The sequence below is a fragment of the Balaenoptera ricei genome, chromosome 8, assembly GCF_028023285.1.
Source record: "Balaenoptera ricei isolate mBalRic1 chromosome 8, mBalRic1.hap2, whole genome shotgun sequence".
Lineage (NCBI taxonomy): Eukaryota > Metazoa > Chordata > Mammalia > Artiodactyla > Balaenopteridae > Balaenoptera > Balaenoptera ricei.
Window position 1 is genome coordinate 107175257 of NC_082646.1, and position 25448 is coordinate 107200704.

General features: G+C 56.0%; 1 protein-coding gene across 1 annotated transcript; it reads left to right on the top strand.

Moving 5' to 3' along the window:
* Positions 1-1808: 1808 nt before the first annotated feature.
* FRMD8 (FERM domain containing 8) lies at positions 1809-25165 on the top strand. Its single transcript, XM_059931978.1, has 11 exons — positions 1809-1962; positions 2267-2351; positions 3800-3967; positions 6681-6782; positions 7143-7201; positions 7331-7497; positions 10323-10547; positions 12965-13088; positions 14013-14156; positions 20513-20717; positions 23384-25165. The coding sequence occupies exons 2-11, from the start codon at positions 2267-2269 to the stop codon at positions 23500-23502; spliced, it is 1398 nt and encodes a 465-aa protein (XP_059787961.1). The 5' UTR covers positions 1809-1962; the 3' UTR covers positions 23503-25165.
* The last annotated feature ends 283 nt before the right edge of the window (positions 25166-25448 follow it).

The following is a 25448-nucleotide window of genomic DNA, read 5'->3' on the forward strand; positions in this document are numbered from 1 at the left end:
TGCCAGACGTCAGCTTTGTTACTGAACCTTACTGATCCTGTTTTCTCATAAAATGGAAATATAATACTCACCTCTTAACTTAGTGTGTTATAAAGATTAAAGCACTTAGAAAAGGGTCCGGCACATTGTATATGCTCCGCAAATGGCAGCTACTATTGTTCTCATCTCCACTCCCAAGGTCCATGAGGATGACATGAGGAAACACACGGGAAAGTACAGTAGGTGCTCAGGAATTGAGGACGCTGCTCTTCCTGCTTGTGACATTTTATAGCTCTTAAGGCAATTCTGTCATCTTATGTAGCTTTAAACATGCATCTCTCAGGACTTCCCTGGTGGTCCAGTGGTTAAGACTCCACGCTCCCAATGCAGGGGCCCCTTGTTCCATCCCTGGTCAAGGAACTAGATCCCGCATGCCTCACGGTGCAGCCAAATAAATAAATATTTAATTAAATAAATAAACATGCCTCTCTCCTGGGCTTCTTTCTCTCTCCTCTCTCCCTCCACTCCCCAGTGAAACCCCTGAGGGCAGGAGCCACGTCTCACCCAGGTCTCCATCCTCTGCCCCAGCCCAGGCCGCACACCCAGTAAGCACTCAACACACTGAACTGTGTTCACACTTCAGTCCAGCTGGTTTAGGGAGGCCACCAAGCCACTGTGGCCTGTCCCAGAGCTGAGAACCTGGAGGGAGATGCCGATTCCCACTGCTCACATCTGAGCTTCCTTGAGCCCTTAGATCATGCTGGGAAGGAAAACATGATGTAATGGGCCAATCGTGGGGCAGTGTGGGTCCCGCAGGGCAGGCAAAGAGCTGTTTCAAATACTGAGGAAACTTGGACTGGGTTAGGAGCTGGAGCTGCCTTCCAATGCGCTGGAATCAGGGCAGGGCGAGCCCTCTACCTCCCCCCACCCCACCCTCCTGATCCCCCAGCCCATTGTTGTCACTTAGAACAACCTCTGGCTACTCTGGCTTAGGAAGGCGCCGTATGGACCTGTTTTTCTCTCTGAGGCACCTCTACACCTCAGGCACACACATGCTGGCCTTGCCAGGACATACATGTTAGTGACATGACCCTGGGGATAAGTGGTTTCACACCTGCTTCTTCGGGGCCCCAATGCCTCTCCCAGCCTGCGAACGACGCAAGGTGTCCCAGGCTGTGTGCCCAAGATAGTGAAGGCTCATGTGACTGCTCCCTGGAATAACAGGTGTGCCCAGCCTGGATTTCTGACATGTAATCTGAGGATCTCTGGAAGTCATCGAGCACAACCTCTTCATTTTACAGAGGAGGGAACTGAGGCCCGGAAGCGAAGGGGCTTGTCCAGGATGAGCCGGGACAGGGACCCTGTCTCCTGACCACCGCGGACAGCCTATCACCCCTCACGGCCTCGAGGCGCTGCAGTACAGGCGGCGGCTTGGGTCACCTTTACCCAACGCCCAGCACAGTGTGGCTCCATGATACGCACCCACGAAGCATCTCCCTTTTACAGGTGAGGGGACCGGCCCAAAGTCACACGCGTTTGAGCACCAGAGCTCGCGCCCCCATTCCCGATTTCCTTGAACCTTCGCCACACCCTGTTACCGGCCAATAGACGGGACCCGTGTGTGTGGGCCACTGGCCCCCCCCAGTCACTCGGGTAGGTGGCGAGGCAGTTTCGTAACGCAGACACAAGAACCTGGAGGCGTGAGGCCGCGATAGCCGCGAGCGGGCAAGGGGCGTGAGCGCGTGGGCGGCAGGCAGGGCGCGTGCGCGGCGGCTCCGAGCTCCGATTGGCTCCTGCGGGCCGGAGAGGCGGGGCCGTGTGCGGCGCTTCCTCCGCCTCTGCTTCCGCGTAGCAAGCAGCCCCGGGAGCTGGAGCCGAAGCGGGATTCAGAGTGCCGGCCGGCTGTGAGGCCGGGGCAGCAGCTGGCGGCCAGGGTCAGGGCAGGAACCTGGACTGAGGCGGCGGGCGCTGCGTCTCTGCGAGGTGAGAGAGCGGCGACGCCCTGCACGGGGCCTCGCCCCGGACAGGGGTGCGCCGTGCCGTGCCTGGGCACCCCGGCGAACCGAACTTAACCCGTCTTCTGACCACCACGGCCCCAACCCCTTCCACCTGCCCCGACCTCCAGTTGGCGGAGGACTCCCACCCCTCACCCCGCTAGTCAGCACACCAGTGCCTCCAGCCCTGGTTGTTCACCTTCGTAGATCAGTTCGGGACCCCTTCCTTACTCAGTGAGAGCTTGAAGGGCTCCGGACTCTCCAGTAGCTGCTTTTTCTCTTTTCCTCTGCAGATGGACGGGACAGAAGACAATGTTGGGCAACCCGGCCCCGCTGATCGGTCCCATCGAAGCAGCGTGTCCTCCGTGGGAGCCCGAGGTGGGTCCCTGTCCCCAGTCTTCTCCCCGCTGTACCCTCCTAGGGCCCCAGCCCTGAAGAAGTGGCCCTGGCTTGTCATCTTTTTCATTGAAGAGAATCTTATTTATTAATTAACAAATAAGGTCTGTTGAGGTGTGGAAAAGTGACAAGTCAGTCCGGGGACCTGGGCTCTGTCACTAGGCTACTGGCTGAGTTGGGTACCCTTCTTGAATCTCTATTTCCTCACTTGTAAAATCTTAGGTAGCCATGAAATTCAAACGAAATCTCATGAATGAAAAATGACATATTCACTTTCTTTGTTTGGTAAATAGCCTTTTGAAAGCAGAGATCATTATCTACATTTTATAGGAAGGAAATTGGGCCCTAGAGAGGTTAAGTGACAGGATACTGGAGCCTTCACTGTCCCAGATTTCCCTTTGAATTTCAGCCTCCTGGACATTATTTTATGATCTCTCAAGAGAGTAGCTGTTAGAGCAGGACAGACTGGGGATCCAAAAAGCACCTTCATTTGTGTTAGTAATAAACTGTACCTTTGCGTTTCACAGGCTTCATCTTATTTAATTCACAGAAGCTCGTGGGGGGGGGGGTGCGGGGGGTGTTGGTATTAGCCGTACTTTGCACCTGAGGCATTTGACACACTGACTTACTGAAATCAGTCAACTAGCCAGAGGCCAGGCAGGATTGGAACCCGAGTATATTGGCCTCGAAGCTGAGTGCTTCTTCATGGTACCTGTGGTTCCAGTGATGGAGATTTGAATCTGGCTGCTCTTTCAAGGGTCTCCTTTTGGCTCCAGGCTCCAAATAGGCATCCCACAGGCTGTCACAAGGGAACACTCAACTTTTTGGATTGTACTTCTATTTAACACTGAAAGGCCATCGTGTTGAGTCCCGAGTCTTAAAGAGTCCTAAGGAAGCTGAGCCCTGGAACTTGCTTTACCCTGGGATGGCCTTGAGAATCTTCTGTCCCCATGTTAGCTTGGGTCAGAGAGAGATAGTGATTTGCTTAAGGATAATAGCTCTCTCCCTCCCTGCTTGATTTACTAACTACTGTAACCTCAGGTTGGGTGCAATCTATCTCTGCCTCAGTCCCACCTGTAGAATGTTCTCCTTCAGGGAAGAAGCACACCAGAGTCCTTGGGGCTGCCAGGGGAGTGTGTGTGGGTGCAGCAGCCAGCCCTAATTTGAACTTTTGGGGGTCACGGTGGGTCTAGGCTGGTCCCTGGGCTGGAATTGCTGGGCTTCTGGGTGGTTTGAGGGTCTTCAGTAAGTCCTAACAGCACTCTTCACGGGGTCCTTCGGGGATGCTGGGGCTCTGCCTCTGGAATGTAGCCTTGGTCACCCCAAGGGGTGCAGGGTGGGGGCTGCAGCCCCAGGGCGGGGAGTGGAGGGTGCCTGGTTGGCATGCCTGGGCAGTGGGCCCAGCTGACCCTGCGTGGCCTCCATTGCAGCAGCCGACGTGCTGGTGTACCTGGCGGATGACACAGTGGTGCCCCTGGCCACGGAGAACCTGCCCTCGCTCACTGCCCACGAGCTGCATCAGAGCGTCCGTGAGGTCCTGCAGCTCCCGGATGTTGCCCTGGATGCCTTTGCGCTCTGGCTTGTCTCCCCTCTGCTGGGTAAGACTTGGCTGGCAGTGAGAAGCCCAGGCGGAAGGGCTGGAAGGGCGCTGACCGGTGGGGAAGGAGGGGGCAGCTTCTGGAACCTCTGGCCGCTATACATCAGGGGAAGGTGGGACTTGTTTATGTCCTGGAGCTAGCCTTGGCTTTCAGGACCCAGAGCCTGAGAGGTGGCCTGGCTCCTCTGCCCCCGCCTCTCCTTTCTTTGTGCTGGAGGCAGAGGAGGGGCCAAGCCTACCCCTCAGCCTCAGTGCTGCTGGAGCCTGAGCATCAGGAGGGGTGGGGGCGGCGGACAGGGAGGGAGGGGGTGCGTGTTCACCGAGCACGTGGTCTGTGCCACAGCCTGAGCTGGCATTTTGCAAGCAGAGTTTCACCTTATCCTCATGGCCCAGCCTGGTCACGCAGATGAAGAAATTGAGGTTTGGAGCCGTGGGACCAGTGAGTGGTGGGACCAAGATCAGAATGGAAGCCTGGGTGGCCCCCAGCCAGCCTCCTTGAGCTGCATCCTGCTCGGTGGAGGCAGGGAGGAAGGTGGGACCCGGCCCAGGAAGCAGCCACCCCTGAGGATGAGACTTTTCCTGAGGGTGGGGAGGATGAGTGGGAACCCAGCTTCTCTGCAGGGGGTCTCCAGCCTTGCCTGGTTTCTGGCCCGTGATCACCCTGTCCTGCCCTTTCAGGCTGAGATCCCAAGGCGGGCGGGTGGAGTGGGGATGAGGGCAGTGGGGGCCCTCCAGCCCGCAGGCCTGGAGGACATGAGGTGGGGGGGAGCAGGGAGCTCCCTGGGGCCTCAGAATAGGGCTGCTAGCCTGCTGGCTTGGTCAGGAGAGGGGCCAGGAGAGGATGCCCCAGCTGGTGCCGGGACCAGGCATGTTTTCTGTGCTCATTCTCCTCCCTTGTAGAGGAACAGGGGCAAGAAGGGTGTGCCTGGTCCCTGGGCCCCTAGAAGTTTGTGCCTGTGCCCTGGAGGGAGGGTGTGCCCGCTTGGTAGGAGAGGGAGTGCCTGTCTCCCCACCCCCACCCTCTAGTGGGAGCTTCCTGCCCAGCTGCTGCTCTCGCCCACCCTCTTCCTGCTGGTCGATCTCTGGTCTCTTTCGGCCGCTCCCCACCCAGCTCAGCTGCCCCTCCTTCACCCTTCTGGCTGCTGGTCAAGACCGCGGGCCCCTTGGCTTGTGTCTCTGGAAAGCTGGGGGTGGTTTCGTGGGGCCCCTGCCCTGCCTCAGACGCCCTGTCCCTGCAGTGGGGCAGCTTATTTCCTCCCCCACTCCCTCGTCGTTGCATTCCTGCTCCCCCGTCACCGGAACATGAATGGGCTGCCTGTGTGGCCAGTGGGTCACCCTGGGGCACTGCCCCATCCCAGAGGCCCCAGCACGGAGTCAGCGCCCACTTTGTTCGCAGGCTGGGTTCAGGAAGGCTGAAAGGCCACTTCAGCTTTGACTCGGGCCCTCAGAGCTCTTGGTCCCGCACCACGCCCGGAGTGGGTGAGGCGGTGACATATGCCCCAGGGACGGGGTGCTGTCTGCTGGAGCCGCCCTTCAAGCTGGATGTTTGGGAGGGTTTGACCTTCTCCATGCCACTGTCACTCTGCATGGAAAAGGGCTCCAGGGACTGTCGGTCTCGTTGGGGTGACAGCCTCCAGGCAGGAAGGCCCCATCTGGAAGCGTGGGACGGCAGGGTCAGCGCAGGCCTCTTCTGATAACGGGAGTCCTCTGAGCTGCTGCGGCTCAGGGGGTGAGGCTGGCTGGGGACCGTGGACAGTGTCCCGGGGTCCCAGCTAGCCAGTTACCTCATTCGTCTCGCAAGTATGTGCAGAGCAACCCGCCCACAACCTCGTGCCGGGCAGAGAGCTAGATGCTAGGGGTCCGGTGGGGAACAGGAGTGAAAGTGTCCCTGCCCTCAGGGGACTCACCGTCTAAAGTGTGCTGGGAAGGCTTGCCAGGAGCAAGTTGCCAGGAGTGCTTCCTGGTGGAGCCACTGATTCTGGTGGCAGCTGGGTGGCATGGCGTTGAGGCAGGGAGCTTGCAGGATGGAAGATCAGCTGGAGCCCAGAGCTCCCGGGGGAGATGCTGGGGTGGAGGCTGGCCGGGGCGAGGCCCAGGCAGGGCCAGGAGCAGGGGAGAACAGCCCCTTGGGCCTTTGGGCCTCAGTTACCAGCTTTGGGCTCTGCTTCCTAACGGCGGTGCTGGGGCCATCTGTACCACCGGCCCCAGCACCTTCCGTCTGCCACAGCCTCTCGGCTCCAGCCCATCCTGGGCACCGTAGGGAACAGTCAGAGACTGACTCTGCCTGGAACCTGACCCCCTCTCACTTGCTGTGTGGCTTTGTTTTTTTGTTTGGGTTTTTTTTTGTTTCTTTGGCTGAGCCATGCAGCACACGGGATCTTAATTCCCAGACCAGGGATCGAACCCGCGCCCCCTGCAGTGGAAGCGCGGAGTCTTAACCGCTGGACCACCAGGGAAGTCCCTGTTGTGTAACTTTGGACAAGCACCTTAACTTCTCTGAGCCTCATTTTTCTTCTCTGAGCCTCATTTTCATTGGATGAAATGAGGGTAGGGTTATTGCAGGGCAGTTGCCTTTAACCACTTGAAATGGTTTTGGACACTTCGTACCTACTTCAGTTAATATTGGTCATGACTGCGTCCTCGTTGCATTGTTGTTAGCGGGTGGCAGTTGCACTGGTCAGGGCTTCATGGCCGCTTCCCCTGTCGTCCTGCAGAGGTGCAGCTGAAGCCCAAGCACCAGCCCTACAAGCTGGGCCGCCAGTGGCAGGAACTGCTGCTGCGATTCACCGACGCCCCGGACGATGACGTGGCCATGGGTCAGTGCTGCTGCCTGGGCGTCCCCGTCCCAGGGGCCCCCCGGGGCCTGGAGCACGGGCTCCGGGCCCAGCCAGGCCTCCCCTGGCAGGTGGAGCTGCCCTGGCCGAGAGGCAGGGCCGGCATCTGCTCCGGAGGAGGGAGGGATCCCTGAGAGGAGCCCAGGAGGGGTGGGCTGGGGGGGCAGTGAGCAGCTTGAGATAAGCCACGCCCCCTGTCTCTGCACAGCCCGGGGGTTTTCTCAGTGGTGGTGGAGGAGGCTTGGGGACTGGAGACTGGGCCAGCTGGGGAGAGGGCAGAGCTGGCTGCGTGGGGCGTGGGGCGTGGGGCGGCCGGCCGGTGACCCCCTCCTCTCTCCCCAGATGAGCCTTCCCTGCAGTTCCGGAGGAACGTGTTTTTCCCCAAACGGCGGGAGCTCCAGGTGAGGCAGGGATTCCCAGGCGGTACCACCCAGGTCTGGTGCCCTGTGTCCAGCCTCCCCTTGTCCTGACCCCTGGACACTGGTGCCCCACCCAGCTGAGCCACCCCTCCCTGCCACACCGGCCTGCAGATCCACGACAAGGAGGTCCTGCGGCTGCTCTACGAGGAGGCCAAGAGCAACGTGCTGGCCGCTCGGTACCCATGCGACGTGGAGGACTGCGAGGCCCTGGGCGCCCTGGTGTGCCGCGTGCAGCTCGGGCCCTACCAGCCTGGCCAGCCCACTGCCTGTGCCCTGAGGTGAGGGCCAGCGTGACCAGAGGCAGGGGCCTGAGGTGGGGAGGGTGACCTCGGAATCCTGGGTACAAGTGGTCTTGCCAGGTCCTGGAGTCAGGAGGCCCTGACGCTGTGTGACCTTGGGTGAGTCACCCCACCTCTCCGAACCTCCTTTTCCTCGTCCGCTCTAGGCTGAGGAGCCTGGGCAGTGGGAAACGGGGGAAGTGATGTCCGTGAGAGGACCCCCAGAGGTGTGTGAGGGTGGAGCCCGGACTCCGCGTGAGGTCAGGGGGAGTTGGGCTTGTTCTTTTTGCGGGTCGCAGCCAGGGAGTGGCCAAATACTGAGTCCCAGTTGTCAGTGACAGTCTCACTTAGTCTCAAACTCCAGGGACGAGGCCCCATTTCCTGGATGCTCCAGTATGCCGGCTCTGTGCTTCCTACCCGTCTCTCTAGAAGCCGTGCTCTTTGCTGTGTGAATTGGCAGGGCCTGGGGTCATGACGATTGAGTCTACCTGGAAGCAGACCAGGCTGTCTCTGACCTCTGTGAACAATGATCTTGAGGTTTAGAGATACTTCCAAAGAAGATAAACTTTTTTTTTTTTTTAAACTGGTAACAGTTATGTAGTTTTTTTTTTTAATTTAAAAAAAAAATTATTTATTTTATTTATTTTTGGCTACATTGGGTCTTCGTTGCTGCACGCGGGCTTTCTCTACTTGCGGCGAGCGGGGGCTACTCTTCCTTGCGGTGCGTGGGCTTCTCATTGCGGTGGCTTCTCTTGCTGCGGAGCGCTGGCTATAAGACGCGCGGGCTTCAGTAGTTGTGGCGCATGGACTCAGTAGTTGCGGCTCGGCTCTAGAGCGCAGGCTCAGTAGTTGTGGCGCACGGGCTTAGTTGCTCCGCAGCATGTGAGATCTTCCCGGATCAGGGCTCGACCCCATGTCCCCTGCATTGGCAGGCAGATTCTTTTTTTTTTTTTTTTTTTTTTTTAATTTTATTTATTTATTTATTTATTTATTTATTTATTTATGGCTGTGTTGGGTCTTCATTTCTGTGCGAGGGCTTTCTCTAGTTGTGGCAAGCGGGGTCCACTCTTCATCGCGGTGCGCGGGCCTCTCACTGTCGCGGCCTCTCTTGTTGCGGAGCACAGGCTCCAGACGCGCAGGCTCAGTAATTGTGGCTCACGGGCCCAGCCGCTCCGCGGCATGTGGGATCTTCCCAGACCAGGGCTCGAACCCGCGTCCCCTGCATTGGCAGGCAGACTCTCAACCACTGCGCCACCAGGGAAGCCCGGCAGGCGGATTCTTAACCACTGCGCCACCAGGGAAGCCCTGAAGGTGAACTTTGAACACAGCCTGTCCTAGACCCAAGGCTCCAACCCACACCAGCCCTTCAGGGTGCAGTTGTGTTGGGGTGGGAGGATGCACAGAGACAGGGCCCTGTGTCAGGGCCCAGCAGGGGCCACCATGGGCTCAGTGGAGCCTGAGTGATCCCAGCTGAGCTGGCTGGAGGCTGGCAGCCGTAGAAATCCTGGCTCTCGTGATGGGCATGTCTGGTCCTATTGCAAGTGACAGCGAATCCAGCTCAGACTATTTGGACTTGAGGGAGTTTGTCAAGAAATGGATGGGTCTGGGGTGATTGAGATGCAGGGGCTCCGGTTGGGTACCCCCAACCCCAAGACCCTGTCCTCACTCTCCTTGCCCAGCCCTGTGTCCTCTGGGCCAGTTCGCACTCAGGCTCTTGCCTCGTGGTGGCCCGGTGGCCACAATAGTTGCATGTTGGCAAGGAGAGACCTCGTCCCTCACGTGACCAGAGTCCTAAGACTCATCCGGTGACTGGGCCCAGGTCCACCCAGAGGAGACAGAGTGGCCAGGGTGCTGATTGGCTGAGGCCCAGATCCTCCCTTAGGACCTGCCATGAGCCTGCACAGACCCTGTGGACTGAGAGTGGGAAGGTGGGATTTCCAATGATGAGTGGGCGCTGTGGCTGGAAGCAGCGATGTCGGGGGACAGATGATGAAGATGCCCACGGCAGCCCTGTGAAGTGGGGGCAGCCCCCTGGATGCCCGTCCTCATGCCGCCCTGCAGTTGGGCCTCTCTGGGCATCAGGGTCTTTCCTTGCATCAGCCCTGCTGCAGGGCCAGCCATCCCTTCCCATGGCCCGGGGTGTTGGTCCTCCAGAAGCCCCCGCAGGGACCCCTCCCCTCTTCGGTGACAGTGACAACCTCGGCCATATTTGTTTGGCACCCACCACATGCCAGGCACATGCTAGCGCCCGTCCATGTGAGTAGGGATCCGTGTCCTTATTTAAACGTGGAGACATAGGCTTGGAGAGGGCGCTCACTGCTCGTAGGCTGGGCCCCGGCTGCAGTCCACCTGGAAGGGCCAGTGCCTGGCCAGAGTCAGGGGGCTGCCTGAGGGGGAAGAACGGTGCCGTCACGCCAGGATGCTTCCCGACTCTGTGTGTGTGATTGAAAATGCCCTTTCCTTCATGAACCTGTGCTGATGAGTTGCAGGTTGGTGGTTTTTTTACCTCCCTATTTGGCAGAACAGAACGTTGATAGCTCTAGGTCACTTGGACCATTTCTTGGTTGTAAAATCACCAGTTTAGAAATCGAAACCTTCCTCTGGCCACAGTCTGCTTCTGGGGTGGGCCTGGTTTCAGCTCTCATCCCGGTCTCCTGACTTCTCCTTCAGGCCTCTCATGCTGCAGGGATCTCGGCAGTGGGCTCTCTGGGGGTCCGCGTGCGGGGCGCCCCCTGCCCTCCCCACGCCCTGGGAACCTCGGCGCCTCCCCAGCCCGCAGGCATGGAGCCGTCCTCATGCCGGGCCCCATTTTCCTTCCTCCACAGGGAGAAGCTGGACTCCTTCCTCCCTGCCCACCTCTGTAAGCGGGGCCACGGGCTCTTCGCTGCCCTCCGGGGCCGTGGGACCAAGGCCGGAACTGGCGAGCAGGGCCTGCTGAACGCCTACAGCAGGGTGAAGGAGGTGGCCGGCAGCGAGAGCGAGCACGAGGCCTCCCTCAGCCCCCACTACCGCGCCTACCTCCTCAAGTGCCACGAGCTGCCCTTCTACGGGTGAGCGGCTCCCTGGCTGCGGCCACAGCCCCAGGCCCACTGTCCCTCCCTCGGGGCCCGTGAGCCCATCTCCGTTCCCGCTGAGCTCTGTCCTCACGCGAGGTGTGTCCGGATGCCAGCACCTCGGGCCCCGCGGGTCCCAGGCTGGACACTCGTCCTCCCCCTTCCCCGTCATGGGCTAGGACACCGGACAGGTCCTCTCCTTCCTCCTGCCGCAGCCACGTGGTCTACGGACCTGCCCACCTCCCCCTCAGCCAGCTCTCATTCATGCAGGCACGTCTAGCCAATAGCTCCTGTGTGCCTACTGTGCGCCAGCACCCTCTAGGTGCTGGAGACACCTTGGTAAACAAAAGAGAGCGCCATCCCTGCCCGTGAAGAGGCCGTTCTAGTGGCGAGAGAGACAGTGAGCAGTAGAAGCAGAGAACAGACTGCAGGTGGGCACGGGGGCAGCGGGATGGCCCGTGAGGACAGTCACCATACTCCACAGGGTACTGTGCCCAGGCCGCGTGGTGGTGCCGCAGGAGGGGAAACACGTTCAGATTCCAGAGACGTTGAGGGTGGAGTTGAAGGAACTTGCAAGATGTGCGGTACAGGACGTGAAGGAGAGCAGGCAGAGAGGACTCCAGGTTTCTGTCTGAGCAGCTGCAGGGTGGCGTGGTCATCAGCTGAGACAGGATGGTGTGTGGCGGGGGGCAGGTCAGGGAAGGTCGGGGGCTTGTCCTTGGATGTGTTGATTCTGAGACGCTCTCCAGCGACCCAGGTGGCGATCCTAGCGGGCATTTGGGTTTCTGAGTCTATAGAGTTGGGTACTTGGTGAGTCATCAGCATGCAGGTGCTGTTTGAAACCAGGAGCCCCAGGAAGTGAGTGTGGACCAGGCAGAGAAGGAGCCCGGCCAGCAAGGCGGGAGGGTCTACACCAGCCCAGTGGAAGGAGGTGTTGAGGAGGAGGGAGTGACCAAGCCTCAGGTGCTGCTGCTTCAAGGTCAAGTTCAGCTGGTCCCGAGTGGCTGATAGTTGACCTTGGCTCCAGCATCTTGGGGGTAGCAGTGGGTGGAGGACAATGAGAAAAAGAATCAGTGAGTGTAACCAGCTCTCTCAGGAGCTGCGCTGTGAGACGGAGCCCCGGGGCGGAGCAGCAGTGTGGGCGTGGGGCGGCAAAAGGTCTTTAGCTTTTATGGTGAGTGAGATGCGTGTGTGCTGATAGGATCGAATAGAGAGTGAAAAATTGAGGTGCGGGCGGGCAAGTGGCCGCTCTTTGGGTTGCTTCAGTTCCTCAGCTGATTAGGAGTCCCAGCCCTGAACCGAGCCTGTGGGAGTCTTCCCGGAGTGGGAGCACTGGGCCGTGCTCGGCGCTGCTCTTGGAACTGAAGGTAGAGCGTGCTTGTCTCCAGTCCTGTCCTCGCGGCTGCAGGATTTTTTTTTTTTTTTAATAAATTTATTTTATTTTTTTATTATTTTTGGCTGGGTTGGGTCTTCGTTGCTGTGCACGGGCTTTCTCTAGTTGCAGCGAGCGTGGGCTGCTCTTCGTTGCGGTGCGTGGGCTTCTCATTGCAGTGGTTTCTCTTGTTGTGGAGCACGGGCTCTAGGCACGTGGGCTTCAATAGTTGCAGCACGCGGGCTCAGTAGTTGTGGCTCGCGGGCTCTAGAGCGCAGGCTCAGTAGTTGCGGCGCACAGGCTTAGTTGCTCCGCAGCATGTGGGATCTTCCTGGACCAGGGCTCGAACCCGTGTCTCCTGCATTGGCAGGTGGATTCTTAACCACTGCGCCACCATAGAAGCCTGGGGCTGCAGGATTTAACTAGGGCTCTGGCTTAGCCAGGGGTGAGGGCGTGTGGGCGAAGGCCCAGGGCAGCCAGAGAGGAAGAGGCCGTGACGGGGCAGGATGGAAGGGGGACAGCTCAGCGGGTGGGCGTCCCAAGGCTGATGCACCCTTTCCCTTTCTCAGTGTCGAGTCCTGAAGCTGCTTCCCTGCCTGGGCAGCCCCTGGGGGACGGTGGGCAGCGGGGCTCTCCCAGCCTCCAGCAACCACAGCCCCCAGACCCTGAGCCCTCGGGCTCCTGGCTGTTCCCTGAACGTAGCTTGCTCTGTCCCACACCTGGGCTCATGCTCTGCCCTCTGCCTGCAGTGCCCACCCTTCGCCGTGCCACCCAGTTCGTCCTCTGCCTGTTCAAACCCGCCTGTCCTGCCTGATCAGCTCAGATGCCACCACCTCCGCGAAGCCTCCCTCTCGCCGTCCCCTCAGTTTCTCCCTCCCCTGGGGTGGGTTTCCATTTAACCTTCAGTCACCCAAACAGCTTAAGCTTCTCAGGTGCCTGGGACAGGGCCTGGCCAGAGCATCCCCTGGTGGGTGAACCCAGACCCTGGGCCATCTGTTCTCGCTGCTGGAGGGGACAGCCTAACACCACTTTCCCTCCCCAGGTCTGCCTTTTTCCACGGCGAGATTGACAAGCCAGCCCAGGGCTTTTTGCACCGCGGCGGGCAAAAGCCAGTGTCTGTGGCCATCAGTCTGGAGGGCGTGCATGTCATTGACAGCAGGGAGAAGGTACCTGCTGCTCCTCCAGAGTGGGACCTGGAGTGGGGGCCTCATTGCAGAGGAAGGGAGTGGGGTCATTACCCAGGCCTTCCTGGTTCCCTCAGGCTTCTGGTTGGCCTGGGAGCAGGGTGGGCGGCCTGTCTGGCCTCCTTCCCTCAGATGTCCCTGGGGCTTCCACTGTCATCCTGGGGCTTCCCTGGGTCTGCTGTGGGTCAGCCTTTCTGCCCAGGCTGCTAAGCAGGGCGGTGGCCGGGACAGGGGGAGGCTGCAGCTGGTGGAGAGAGGCTGGTAGGGCCTGGCCGCTCTGCCTGGCCAGTGGCTGGAGACTAGCTGGTGGTTTTCCCAGAAAGCCCTGCGACTGGGAGCCCGCCTGGCTGGCTGAGTCCTGCTCCTCCTCTCCCGCATGTGGTGCTGGGTGTCTCGGCTGCCTGGGTAGAAGGTGGTGTCGGCAGCCTGCCCTGTGGGCCTCTCTGCACCTGGTCAGGGGTCCCTGCTAAGCCAGCAGAGAAGTTTGGGGGAGACTTCTGGTTGTCCCCAGAGAGGGATCCCAGCCCTTCCTGGGCATCTGTGCCCCAGCATGCCAGGCCCAGATCCGGCCTCCTGCTGAGATGCTACCCAGCTGCTCTCAGGGGGAAGGTCTCCCCTCCCCACCTTCCTTCCCCCGAGTCACTGCCCCAGCTGTCAGGAGCTTGACCCGCTGATGAGAAGTGTGTGGTTTAGGGGGTCTCATGCTCCCTGGACCACAGCCTCCTTAGAGGATCTGATGGAAGCGGGGCTTCTTCTCCTGAGAGAAGCTCACACTTGAGCTTAGGCTCAGCCTTGGAGGTAAATAGCCTGGCCAGGTGTATCCTCCTGGTGATGCCCACGTGGGATGGGGCAGGGGAGCAGGCCTCTGCCCAGAGGAGTCCAGGCTCTGTGTCTCCCGCTGGCCAGCACGTCCTGCTGGGCCTGCGCTTCCAGGAGCTGTCGTGGGACCACACCTCTCCCGAGGAGGAAGAGTCTGCCCTGTGGCTGGAGTTCGACGGGGACAGCGAGGGCACACCGGTCAACAAGCTCCTCAAGGTCTACTCCAAGCAGGTAGTGGTGGGTGCTGCCTGCGCCGGGGCTGGGGATGGGGCTCAGGGGTCCCAGACTATTGGAGGCTCCAGGCTGGGTGGCAAGGAGCTGAGAGGGCTGCTGAGGGCCTGGGGACCAGGCGGCCGGCTCCTGCTGACCGGGAGCCACCCTTGCGGGTTTGGGAGGCCCGGCCAGCTGGCGGGGCAGCTGCCGTCGGGGCAGTGATTGATGGAGGGCTGCCCGGTGCTGTGTGACCAGCCCGCACTGGCTCCCTCGGTCCTTGAGCCCCCGGTGAGCGGGGCTCTCAGGTGACGAGCAGGCATGGAATGGCTGAGACCCCCTCTTTGCCTTTGTTCCACTTTCATCCGTTTGGCACCTGGTCTTCCCACCTGAACCTCCATCCCCGCCCCTTCCCCTCCCACCCTGGTTTCTCCAGGAGGGCCCTTCCAGGACTCAGGGCCTCGTTGCTCTCCGCCCCAAGCACAGAGACGGGCTCCAGGGACTCCTGTGAAAGCACGTGCCCCCTCCTGCCGCCACCTCGGGCCCCCCGGCCCGCCACAGCCGGGCTTCTCCCGTTGCTCCCTCTGCGCCTTCCTTCCCACCACTGCATCCACTGCTCCAACCCCAGCAGCCTCTGCCCTGCCACACCCGCCACCCGCTACCCGGGTGCCTGCTCTCGCTCCTGCAGGCTCCTCCCGCCTCCTGCCTTTCCCCCACCCCCCGGTCTCCCCTGCTGGGCCTCCTCTCCAGGGCCTCGCAAGGGAGTTCTCTCCCTGTCTAGCTCTTCCCTCTCTCATCTTTGAACACTCGGCCGTTCCAACCTTTATGCTGATGACATCATATTTTCTACATCACTCTTAGTTCCCCGATCAGGGATCAAACCCATGCCCCCTGTGGTGGAAGTGCGGAGTCCTAACCACTGGACCGCCAAGGAATTCTGTAGACTTCTTTTTTAAGTAAACGTTTTATTGAATTATAATATACATGCAGAAAAGTGCCCAACTCTCTTTTTTTTTAAATATATAAATCTATTTATCTATTTATTTATTTATTTTTGGCTGTGTTGGGTCCTGGTTGCTGTGCGCGGGCTTTCTTTAGATGCGGCAAGAGGGGGCTACTCTTCGTTGCGGTGCGCGGGCTTCTCATTGCGGTGGCTTCTCTTGTTGAGCATGGGCTCTAGGCGCACGGGCTTCAGTAGTTGTGGCACATGGGCTCAGTAGTTGTGGCTCACGGGCTCTAGAGTGCAGGCTTGGTAGTTGTGGCGCACGGGCTTAGTTGCTCCTCGGCATGTGGGATCTTCCCGGACTAGGGCTCGAACCCGTGTCCCCTGCATTGGCAGGCGGATTCTTAACCACTGCGCCACCAAGGAAGCCCCCCATCTCTTAATCTCAACAAATTTCCCCAAAGAAACCCATGTAACACCTTTCAGATTAAGAAAGACCCCTTGAGCCCTCTCCCAGCCTTGCCCCCCACCAGTGGACCTCCACATCCTGACTTGTGTCACCCCAGAGTCGTTCTGCCTGGTTTTGAGCCTTAGGGCAGTGGGTTCCCACAGTGTGTTCTGTTCTGCCCGGTGTCTTGCACTCAGCCCTGTGTCTGTGAGCTCCGTCCTCGTCCCCACTGCAGGTGGCAGCGCTTTGGTCTTTCATGCGGCTCTCGGGTGTTCCCACGTGTGAATTTGTTAGTGTTGACTTTTCCGTCCCATTGCGGACGGGCACTTGGGTCTCCAGTTCGGGACTGTTGCAGACAACGCTGCGTGATCGGTGTTGCACATGTCCTCTGTGTGCGCCCAGGAGCCGACAGGCCGGGTCGCAGGCAGGCGCCGTGCTCGGCGCTCGCCCACGGTGGCCGCATGCTGGCTGCTCCAGTAGTTAGTATTGTCATCTTGAACGTTCAGCCAGTCTGGTGGGTGAGGAGGGGTAGCTCCTTGTGTTTTCTTCCTTTATTATTTAGTCAACTTTGTTGAGGTATAATTTACAATAAGAGTGAGTTTTAACACGTTCACACACCCTTGTGACCACTGCCACCACAGGCAAGCTATGGAGCCGCTTATTTGCCATCCGTGTATCTTCCTAGAGGCGAAATGTCTATTCACATCTTTTGCCCATTTTTTAATTGGCATTATTTCCATCACCCCCAAATCTCCGTGTGGTTTTAATTGGCAACACACAAACACACACACACACACACACACACACACTAATGAGGTTGAGGATCTTTTATGTGTGTATCCACCATCTGGATATCCTGTTTGTTGAAGTCTTTTGCCAATTTTTCTTTGGGGTTGTGCTTTTTTTTTTAAATTGTTTTGTACATTCCGCTTCTGATTGAAGACTCATCTCTTCACCTGCTACTTGACACCTCCCCTTAGCTATCCCTAGAGTTTAGCTTTCTCCAGAATGTCATATAAACACATGCATCATATTTATCCAGGAGAAGTGGAGATATATGTCCACACAAGACTTATACTAAGATATTCATAGCAGCTTCGTTTGTCTTAACCAAAGAATTGGAAACAACATACATGTCTGTCAACTGGTAGATAGATAAACAAATAGTGGTCCAGCCCTACAGTATATATACTGTATGCAGCCCTTTGACGCTGGCCTCCTTCGCTAAGCTTCATGCTCCTGAGGTTCATCCACATTTCGTGGTATAACAGTTCATTCCTTTTGATTGTTGAATAGTATTCCAGTGTATGGATACACTACGGGTCAGCTCTTCACCCACTTGTTTGGGTTGTTTCCAGTTTGGGGCTTTTGTGAATAAAGCTGCTCTAAGCATTTGTGTACAGGCTATTGTGTGGGCGTATGCCTTCACTTCTCTTGCATAAATACCTAGGAATGGGATTACTGGATTGTATGATAAACATATGATCAGCTTTACTAGAAACTACCAAACGGTTTTCCAAAGTGACTGTACCATTTTGTCATCCCACCAGCAATGTCTGAGAGTTCCAGTAGCTCCGCATCCTTACCCAGCACTTGGTGTTATCAGTTTTTGTTTGTTTGTTTGCCATTCTAATAACTATATGGTAGTGATAAGTCATTGTGGTTTTAATTTGCATTTTCATAATGAGTAATGATGTTGATCATCCATCCGTGTGTTCATTTGCTATCCATTGGTCTTCTTTGATGGAATGTCTGTTCAAATCATTTGCCCATTTTTTTTCTTTTTTAATTTTTTTTTTTTAACATCTTTGTTGGAGTATAATTGCTTCACCATGGTGTGCCAGTTTCCGCTCTACAACAAAGTGAATCAGCTATACATACACACATATCCCCATATCTCCTCCCTCTTGCGTCTCCCTCCCACCCTCCCTATCCCACCCCTCTAGGTGGTCACAAAGCACCGAGCTGATCTCCCTGTGCTATGTGGCTGCTTCCTACTAGCTATCTATTTTACATTTGGTAGTGTGTATATGTCCATGCCACTCTCTCACTTTGTCCCAGCTTACCCTTCCCCTTCCCTGTGTCCTCAAGTCCATTCTCTACATCTGCATCTTTATTCCTGTCCTGCCCCTAGGTTCTTTTTTTTTTTTTTTTTAATATTTATTTATTTACTTTATTTATTTATTTTTGGCTGTGTTGGGTCCTCGTTTCTGTGCGAGGTCTTTCTCCAGTTGCGGTGAGCGGGGGCTACTCTTCATCGCGGTGCGCGGGCCTCTCACTGTCGCGGCCTCTCCATTGCGGAGCACAGGCTCCAGACGCGCAGGCTCAGTAGTTGTGGCTCACGGGCTTAGTTGCTCCGTGGCATGTGGGATCTTCCCAGACCAGGGCTCGAACCCGTGTCCCCTGCCTTGGCAGGCAGATTCTTAACCACTGCGCCACCAGGGAAGCCCTGCCCCTAGGTTCTTCATAACCAATTTTTTGTTGTTGTTTTTAGATTCCATATATATGTGTTAGCATACGGTATTTGTTTTTCTCTTTTTGACTTACTTCACTCTGTATGACAGACTCTAGGTCCATCCACCTCACTACAAATAACTCGATTTCGTTTCTTTTTATGGCTGGGTAATATTCCATTGTATATATGGCCCACATCTTCTTTATCCATTCACCTGTCGATGGACACTTAGGTTGTTTCCATGTCCTGGCTATTGTAAATAGAGCTGCAGTGAACATTGTGGTACATGACTCTTTTTGAATTATGGTTTTCTCAGGGTATATGTCCAGTAGTGGGATTGCTGGGTCATATGGTAGTTCTATTTTTAGTTTTTTAAGGAGCCTCCATACTGTTCTCCATAGTGGCTGTATCAATTTACATTCCCACCAACAGTGCAAGAGGATTCCCCTTGTCCATTTTTTTTTCCTTTGTCCATTTTTAAAATTGGGTTATTTGTTTTCTTACCGAGCTGTAAGAGTTCATTATGTATTCTGCCTACCAGTCCCTTATCAGATACATATTTTGCAAATGTCTTCTTTCAGTCTATAACTTGATTTCTTTTCCTAAAAAATGTCTTTTAAAAAGATGTTCTTAAATCTTCCAGTCCATTTATTTTATATCTCCATTTATTTGTCTTTGATTTCTTTCACTAACATTTTATGGTGTTCAGCATACAAGTCTTGTGCATCTTTTATTAGATTTATCTCCCCCTCCCCCTTTTTTGGTGCTACCAGAGATGGTACTATTTTTAATTTCAATTTCCAGTTATTCATTGTGGTGTATAGAAATGCAGCTGATTCTCTTACCATATATCCTTTTATCCTGTAACCCTGTTAAACTCACTCACTATTTCTAGTATCTTTTTTGCAGATTCTTTGTGATTTTCTGTGTGGACAGTTAACATTGTCTATGAACAGGGACAGTTGTATTCTAACTTTCCAGTCTGTGTGCCTCTCAGTTGTCTTGGCCGATAGCACTGCCTCGGATCCCCGTTAACGGTGGTGAGTAGGTGTGAGCAGACATCCTTGACTTGAGGGGAAAGCATTCAGTCTTTTTTTTTTTTAATATAAATTTATTTATTTATTTTTGGCTGTGTTGGGTCTTTGTTGCTGCTTGCGGGCTTTCTCTAGTTGCGGTGAGCCGGGGCTACTCTTCGTTGTGGTGCGTGGACTTCTCATTGCGGTGGCTTCTCTTGTTGCAGAGCGCGGGCTCCAAGCGTGCGGGCTTCAGTAGTTGTGGCACGCGGGCTCTAGAGCGCAGGCTCAGCAGTTGTGGCGCACGGGCTTAGTTGCTCTGCGGCATGTGGGATCTTCCCGGACCAGGGCTCGAACCCGTGTCCCCTGCATTGGCAGGCGGATTCTTAACCACTGCGCCACCAGGGAAGCCCAAGCATTCAGTCTTGCTCTGAGTAAGTGTGGTGTTAGCTGTGCGTTTTTCATAGACGCCCGTCATCAGGTTAAGGAAGTTCCCGTCCATTTCTAGTTTGCTGAGTTTTATCCCGAATGGATATTTCGTCTTGTCGGATGTGGCTGAGGTACAGTGGCCGCAACCTCAGGAACCTCCCCGAACCTCAGGAGCATCAAACGGTGTTAGAGAAACTCAGAGGGCTCAGGGCCTGTCCCCACCGGCTGCCCGCTGCCCAGCGCCCCTCTCAGCTCAGCGCAGTTCCCTCAGGGAGGAGAGGAGGCCGGTGTGGAGCCCGGACCCGCCTGTGCACGGTTTCCTGCCCTGCTCCTCCTGCGCAGGGTGGCTTGTGTGGCTCTGGGGAGGCCTCGGGCCACCCCGTCGGGCAGGTGGGCACCGGCTGCCCCCTTGGCCTCTGACCCTGCTCCCCAGCGGGTTCTCTTCTTACGACATGAGGCAGGCATGTGTCCACCTCAGTCCCTGCTGTGTCCTGCCGCCTGCAGCGGGGTGACACTTCATAAACACGTGCTGCCTAAGCGACACCACCTGCTGGCAGCTTTCTGTCTGTGGGTCTGCGATCCCCTGCCATCCCCACCATATGGTGCCCAGACCGTGCCCGCTGACATCTGGTCACATCACCTTTTATGTCAACATGCGTAGTGTTTCCAGTTTGTTGAGAAGACGTCACTTTAGAAGAATGTGCCCAGAGGGAGCCGCCTTCCCCACCCGGTGACCTCACCACCGCCTTCTCCTTGGCTGCGGGTTCTTCTCTCAGCAAACGCACATGCCGAGAGCCCTGCCCTCCTCCTCCCTCCCGACCTGCGCCTTCTAACTGCCTTCCTTCTTTCCCACCCCATCTCTGACCCCTGAAGTCCCCCCACATGGGAGGCCTCCCCTGCCCCTGGCCCACAGAGCACACCACCCCCCCTTCCTTCCTTGCGTAAAGGGTGTTGGTTTCCTCACTGCCTCCCCCACCAGAGGGCAGGGGGCTGTGGGTTCGGTTCATCTGGCTCTGCAGCAGGTAGGGAGAGGTGGGCCTGGGCCAGGGCTCCCCCCCAGGCCTCACGCCGGCCCTCTCTCCCCCCCAGGCCGAACTGATGAGCAGCCTCATCGAGTACTGCATCGAGCTGAGCCAGGCCGCGGAGCCCGCCGCCCCCCAGGAGAGTGCAGCCGGCGCCGCCTCGGCCCCTGGCAACTCACCACCCGCCACTCAACGCCCCCAGCTGCGGAGGCAGGGCAGCGTGGTGTGCAGCCGGATCCAGCATCTCTCCACCATCGACTACGTGGAGGAGGGTGAGCGACCCCCTCGCGGTGTACACGTGTACCTACACGCGGGCACACGCACGCCACGGGGCGCTCTGGAGGGTAGGGAGGTGGGGAGCAATTCCAGACCCGGTGAGTTAGCCTCCAGCGGCAGGACCTGGCTTGGGGGGTGAGGGGCAGGCTGGGCACCAGTGTCCCATCGTCTGGACTCTGCGACAGGGAATCTGAGGCCTCCGGGGCTCCGGCAGTAAGAGCCCTTCTCCATCCCTTCTCACTGCTGCGTCCACAGACGTGTCCAGATGTGAAAAACTAGAAACTACCGGTGTCTGTTATTAAAGGTGTGGGTACAAGAACAATGGGCCCACACCCTGTGGGATCAGTGCAGCTGGTAAAGATGCCATACGTACCCTAGTGCACTGTGGTGTCTTGGATCGAGTCCCAGCACAGACAGCGGACATTGTGGAAGAACAGGTGAAATCCACAGGTTTGCAGCTTAGTTAATAAAGCTATACCAGTGTTCTTAGCTGTGGCACGGACTGTGGTAACAGACGGACCGTGCTGACACAGGAGAGGCTTATGAGGATATGCAGGAACTCTGTGTATTATCTTTGCAACTTTTCAGTAAGTCTAGAGTTATTCCAAAATAAAAAGGGATTTTTTGGGGGTTTTTTGGGTTCTCAAATGGCAAGATGTTCACAAAATAGCACTGAGTAGAAAAAATCAGGTACTAGGAGAAAATCAGGTACGAGTACTAGGTACGAGGTGCTCATTAGCATGCGAGACAGCGTCCACGTGCACAAGGAGGGAGAGACCCCTCTGCAGCCATCAGCTGCTGTAATTTTCCTTTTTTATTCGTGCTTCTTTCTGGCATTTAAATTTTTACAAGCATGTCATTTTTATCATCGGAAAAAGCAAAATAATTTATAATTTTTCTCTGACACACTTGTTACCTACCACAGTTGCTGTCTTCCTCTCCTAGTGAGCTCAGCCCCTTCCCCCCCCATCCCCTGTCGTTGGACATCATAGTTACAGTTGACCCTTGAACAACACCGGTTTGCGCTGCGCGGATCCACTTACATGCGGGTCTTTTTCAGTAGTAAATACTGTAGTACTACACGATCCATGGTTGGTTGAGTCGGTGGATAAGGAGGAACCACGGGTATAGGAAGGGCCAACTATAAGTTATACCCAGATTTCCGACTGTGCAGAGGGTTGGCATTGTCCGAGGGCTGACTGTATTTCTGGTTCTCAGCTACTACAAACAACATACCTGTAGCCAAATCCTTACCTGGAATCTGAACTGTTTCCTCAGGATAAATTCCTAGAAATGGGGTTGCTGGGTCAAAGTGTGTGCCCACTGTACCCGTCCCAGGAGAAAAGGAGGCACCTGCCTTCCCCACCCTCACCCACGATGGGTGTTATCGTCCTGAGGGGCAGAGAACTCATTGGAGTTGGGGTTTGGATACTGGTGAAGTGGGATCATTTTTACATGCTTGATCACGTACAGTTTCTTCATGCATTACTGTTCATTTCTGTTGCCTATTTTTCTTTTGTTGCTTGATTTTTTAAACTAACGTCTTAGGTTAATATGGTGTATTTGTTAGAATTAATGAACCGATATGATGCAGTATTATTAACTGAAGTCCTTAGTTTTAACCTAACGTCCTTTTTCAGTCCCAGGGTCCCATCCAGGACACCACACTACATTTGGTTATCATGTCTCCTTAGGCTCCTCTTGGCTGTGACAAGTTACTCAGACTTTCCTTGTTTTTTGATGACCTTGACAGTCTTGAGGCGTACTTGTCGGGGATATCGTAGGATGCCCCTTTATTGGAATTTCTCTTATGATTTTCTCATTATTAGACGGGGTTATGGGTTTTGGGGAGGAAGATCACAGAGGTAACATGCCATTTTTATTACATCATATCAAAGGTACCTTATCAACATGATTTATGACTGTTGATAACCTTGATCACCTGGCTTGAAATTTTTAACTTTTAAGAAGTCTTTTTAGGGACTTCCCCGGCGGTCCAGTGGTTAGGACTCTAGGCTTCCACTGCCGGGGCCCTGGTCAGGGAACTAAGATCCCGCAAGCCTCGTAGTGAGGCCAAAAAAAGGAAGTCTTTTTATCTCATTGAGGGTTACCTTCAGCCAGTAGTATATGTTATAGGTATTTTGTGGTTTTGGTCTGTTCTTTTTTTCTTCTTTTTTTTTTTTGTAATTGAATTATAGTTGACATACAATACATTATATATTGTGATATATATAGTGATTTTGACAAACATAGTGATTCAGTATTTTTATATGTTACGAAATGATCATAAGTCTAGTTACCATCTGTCACCATACAGAGTTATTACAATATTATTGACCATATTCCGTATGCCGTATATTACATCCCTGTGACTTACAGCTGGAAGTTTGTACACCTCTCTGGTCTCTTCTTGAACAGGTTTAGACAGCACAGCAGGCCCAGCATCAAACGCAAACCCTGGTGGCCTCTGATTTGGAGGCTGGCCACCCACCCCACGTGTCCTGTCGCTGGTGGGAGAGCTGGGGTGGGGCTGAGGCTCACAGAGCCGGCAGGAGTGAAGAGGGGAGCTCATCCTGAACAGGCTCCAGAAGGGGCTCCCCTGGGGCTGGGCCCCCTTCCCGGGAAGCCCTCCCCTCAGTGTGTCCCTCTTGCTCCCCGACAGGCGAGCAGATCAAGCGGGTGAAACCGAAACGCAGCACGTCCTTCTTCAGCCGGCAACTCTCCCTGGGCCAGGGGAGCTACACCGTGGTGCAGCCCACTGAGAGCCTGGAGCAGGGCTGAGGGCCGCAGTGCCTGGCAGGAGGGCATGGGGGCAGCCCCCGGGCCTGGCCCAGCATCATGCTACCTGAGGGGGGAGCGCTGGGAGGAGGGCAGCCTCGGCGTGTGGACAAGTCACTTCTGTACCTGGGACGCTGCCCGGGCTGTGCTGTGCAGAGCCGGCTGGGGGCTGCTGCAGGGTCCCTCCTGCAGCCTGCCTGCCCTCCCCCCGGACGCCAGGCCCCGCTGCAGTCTCAGGACCAATCTGACCAGGTTCCGGCCGCCCCCTCCCACCCAGGGACTCGCCTTTGTGCCCCTCTCAAAACGGACAGTATCCCCTGCCCTGAAGTCCCCGCTGGAGGCAGGTGTCCCCACTGGAGGAGGAATAGGGCTCAGGACACTTGGGCGTACTGTGTGTCTTTGGTCTTTCCCCTGGACTTTGGTGACCACATCCCCGCATTCCTTCTGCTGCATTCCAGCCCACACCACCAGGCTGGGACGTGGCCCTGCAGGGAGAGGGCAGGGGACCTCCCTGGATTGAAACACAGCAGGAACAGAGAAGGTGAGGCCCCCACCAAGCCCTCCCCGGCTGGATGGAACTGGATGGCCCCTGCGCCCCTCACTCAGGCCTCTCTTGCGGGCAGGAGACACTCTGACCAGAAGGAAAGTGTGCTTGCTCATCTTTGGTGATGTCACTGTGCTGGGAGCTGGCTGTCCTGTGGACCAACAAGTCCACTGGACCCACACTCCACACCCGGAGGAGCTCCCAAACCCCCTTGGGCTGCAGGTTTTAGTTTTGATCTTTCTTTGTCTGCTTCGGTTCCATGAAGCTGTGAACTTGGGCAACTCACAAGGATGCTGCCGCCGGCCTCGGAGCCGCTGGCGCTCCTTCCAGGATGGCGCTGTGGTTTCACCCGGCCTGAGCCAGGGGGCCGGCCCATGCACGGGAAAGCCCAGGACGGGAGTGGTCTCCTCCTTCCCGAGGACCTTGTAGGGAGGCTGGATGTGGCCTGGGCGTGGCTCTTCCCACACCCACCTGCCTTCCCCCGGACGAGCTGGCCTCGGGGAGGGCCTCCCAGCCCTCGGGCTCCTCCGTGGTAGGTCCCTGGCTTTCCTGAGTGCTTCCTGGGACTTGAGGCAGTCCCAGCTCAGCACAGGCTTTGCTTTGTCTTCCCTTCCCAGGGGAGAATGTGGGAGAGGAAATGTGAATCTCTTGTCTCCGGATTTCCAGTCACCTCCTTCTCCCTTTGGTGACTCTTGAACACTCCAGATGTTTCGAGGTGGCTTGTCTTTCAGCAGTAGGGACTTTGTTATCTGACATCATAAATAGGCGTCTCCAGTCTTTTGGAATGTCCTAGCCAAAGGACATCTCATCTCTCCTCCTGGAGTCCCTCCCTGGCTCCCAGCCCTCTGGTTATCTTATCCCACTCACTGTTTTGATGCCAGGTGAATTCTTATCTGATGGGTTGAGGGGCCTGAGGGTGTGTGTGTGTGTGTGTGTGTGTGTACACACAGATTACTTGTTTTGACTCTTCAGCCTCTTTTTCCTATTTTCTTAGCATCCATTGTGCCTTAACTTTTTCTGCCTGCCCTTTCGGGCAAAGCAGTATTTTACTAAATGTCCTTTGAATATTCTTATCCCTTCGTATCATGTGACTTATTAATAATAAAATCAATTTCCAGCAAATTTTGGGGTGGTTTATGATATGAAATAACGAGAGTGTGTTAATTACAGCCTGGGAGTTAATTATAGGCTGTGTATTTGCTTTTCATCAAATGTGCATGAAGGAATGCAGCCCGCTGGGCTTGCCAAGCTAGACACAGTTGGAGAACCCAGAGTAAAGCTTTTTAGTCTCAGCGGTTGGTGAGGGACTCCCAGGGTGGGAAGGTCCAAGAGGGCTTTTGGGGTTCATGGTGGGAGCCAAGGTGACAGCTCTGCAAGGAGCAGGGGAACGAGGAGCTGGCGGTGG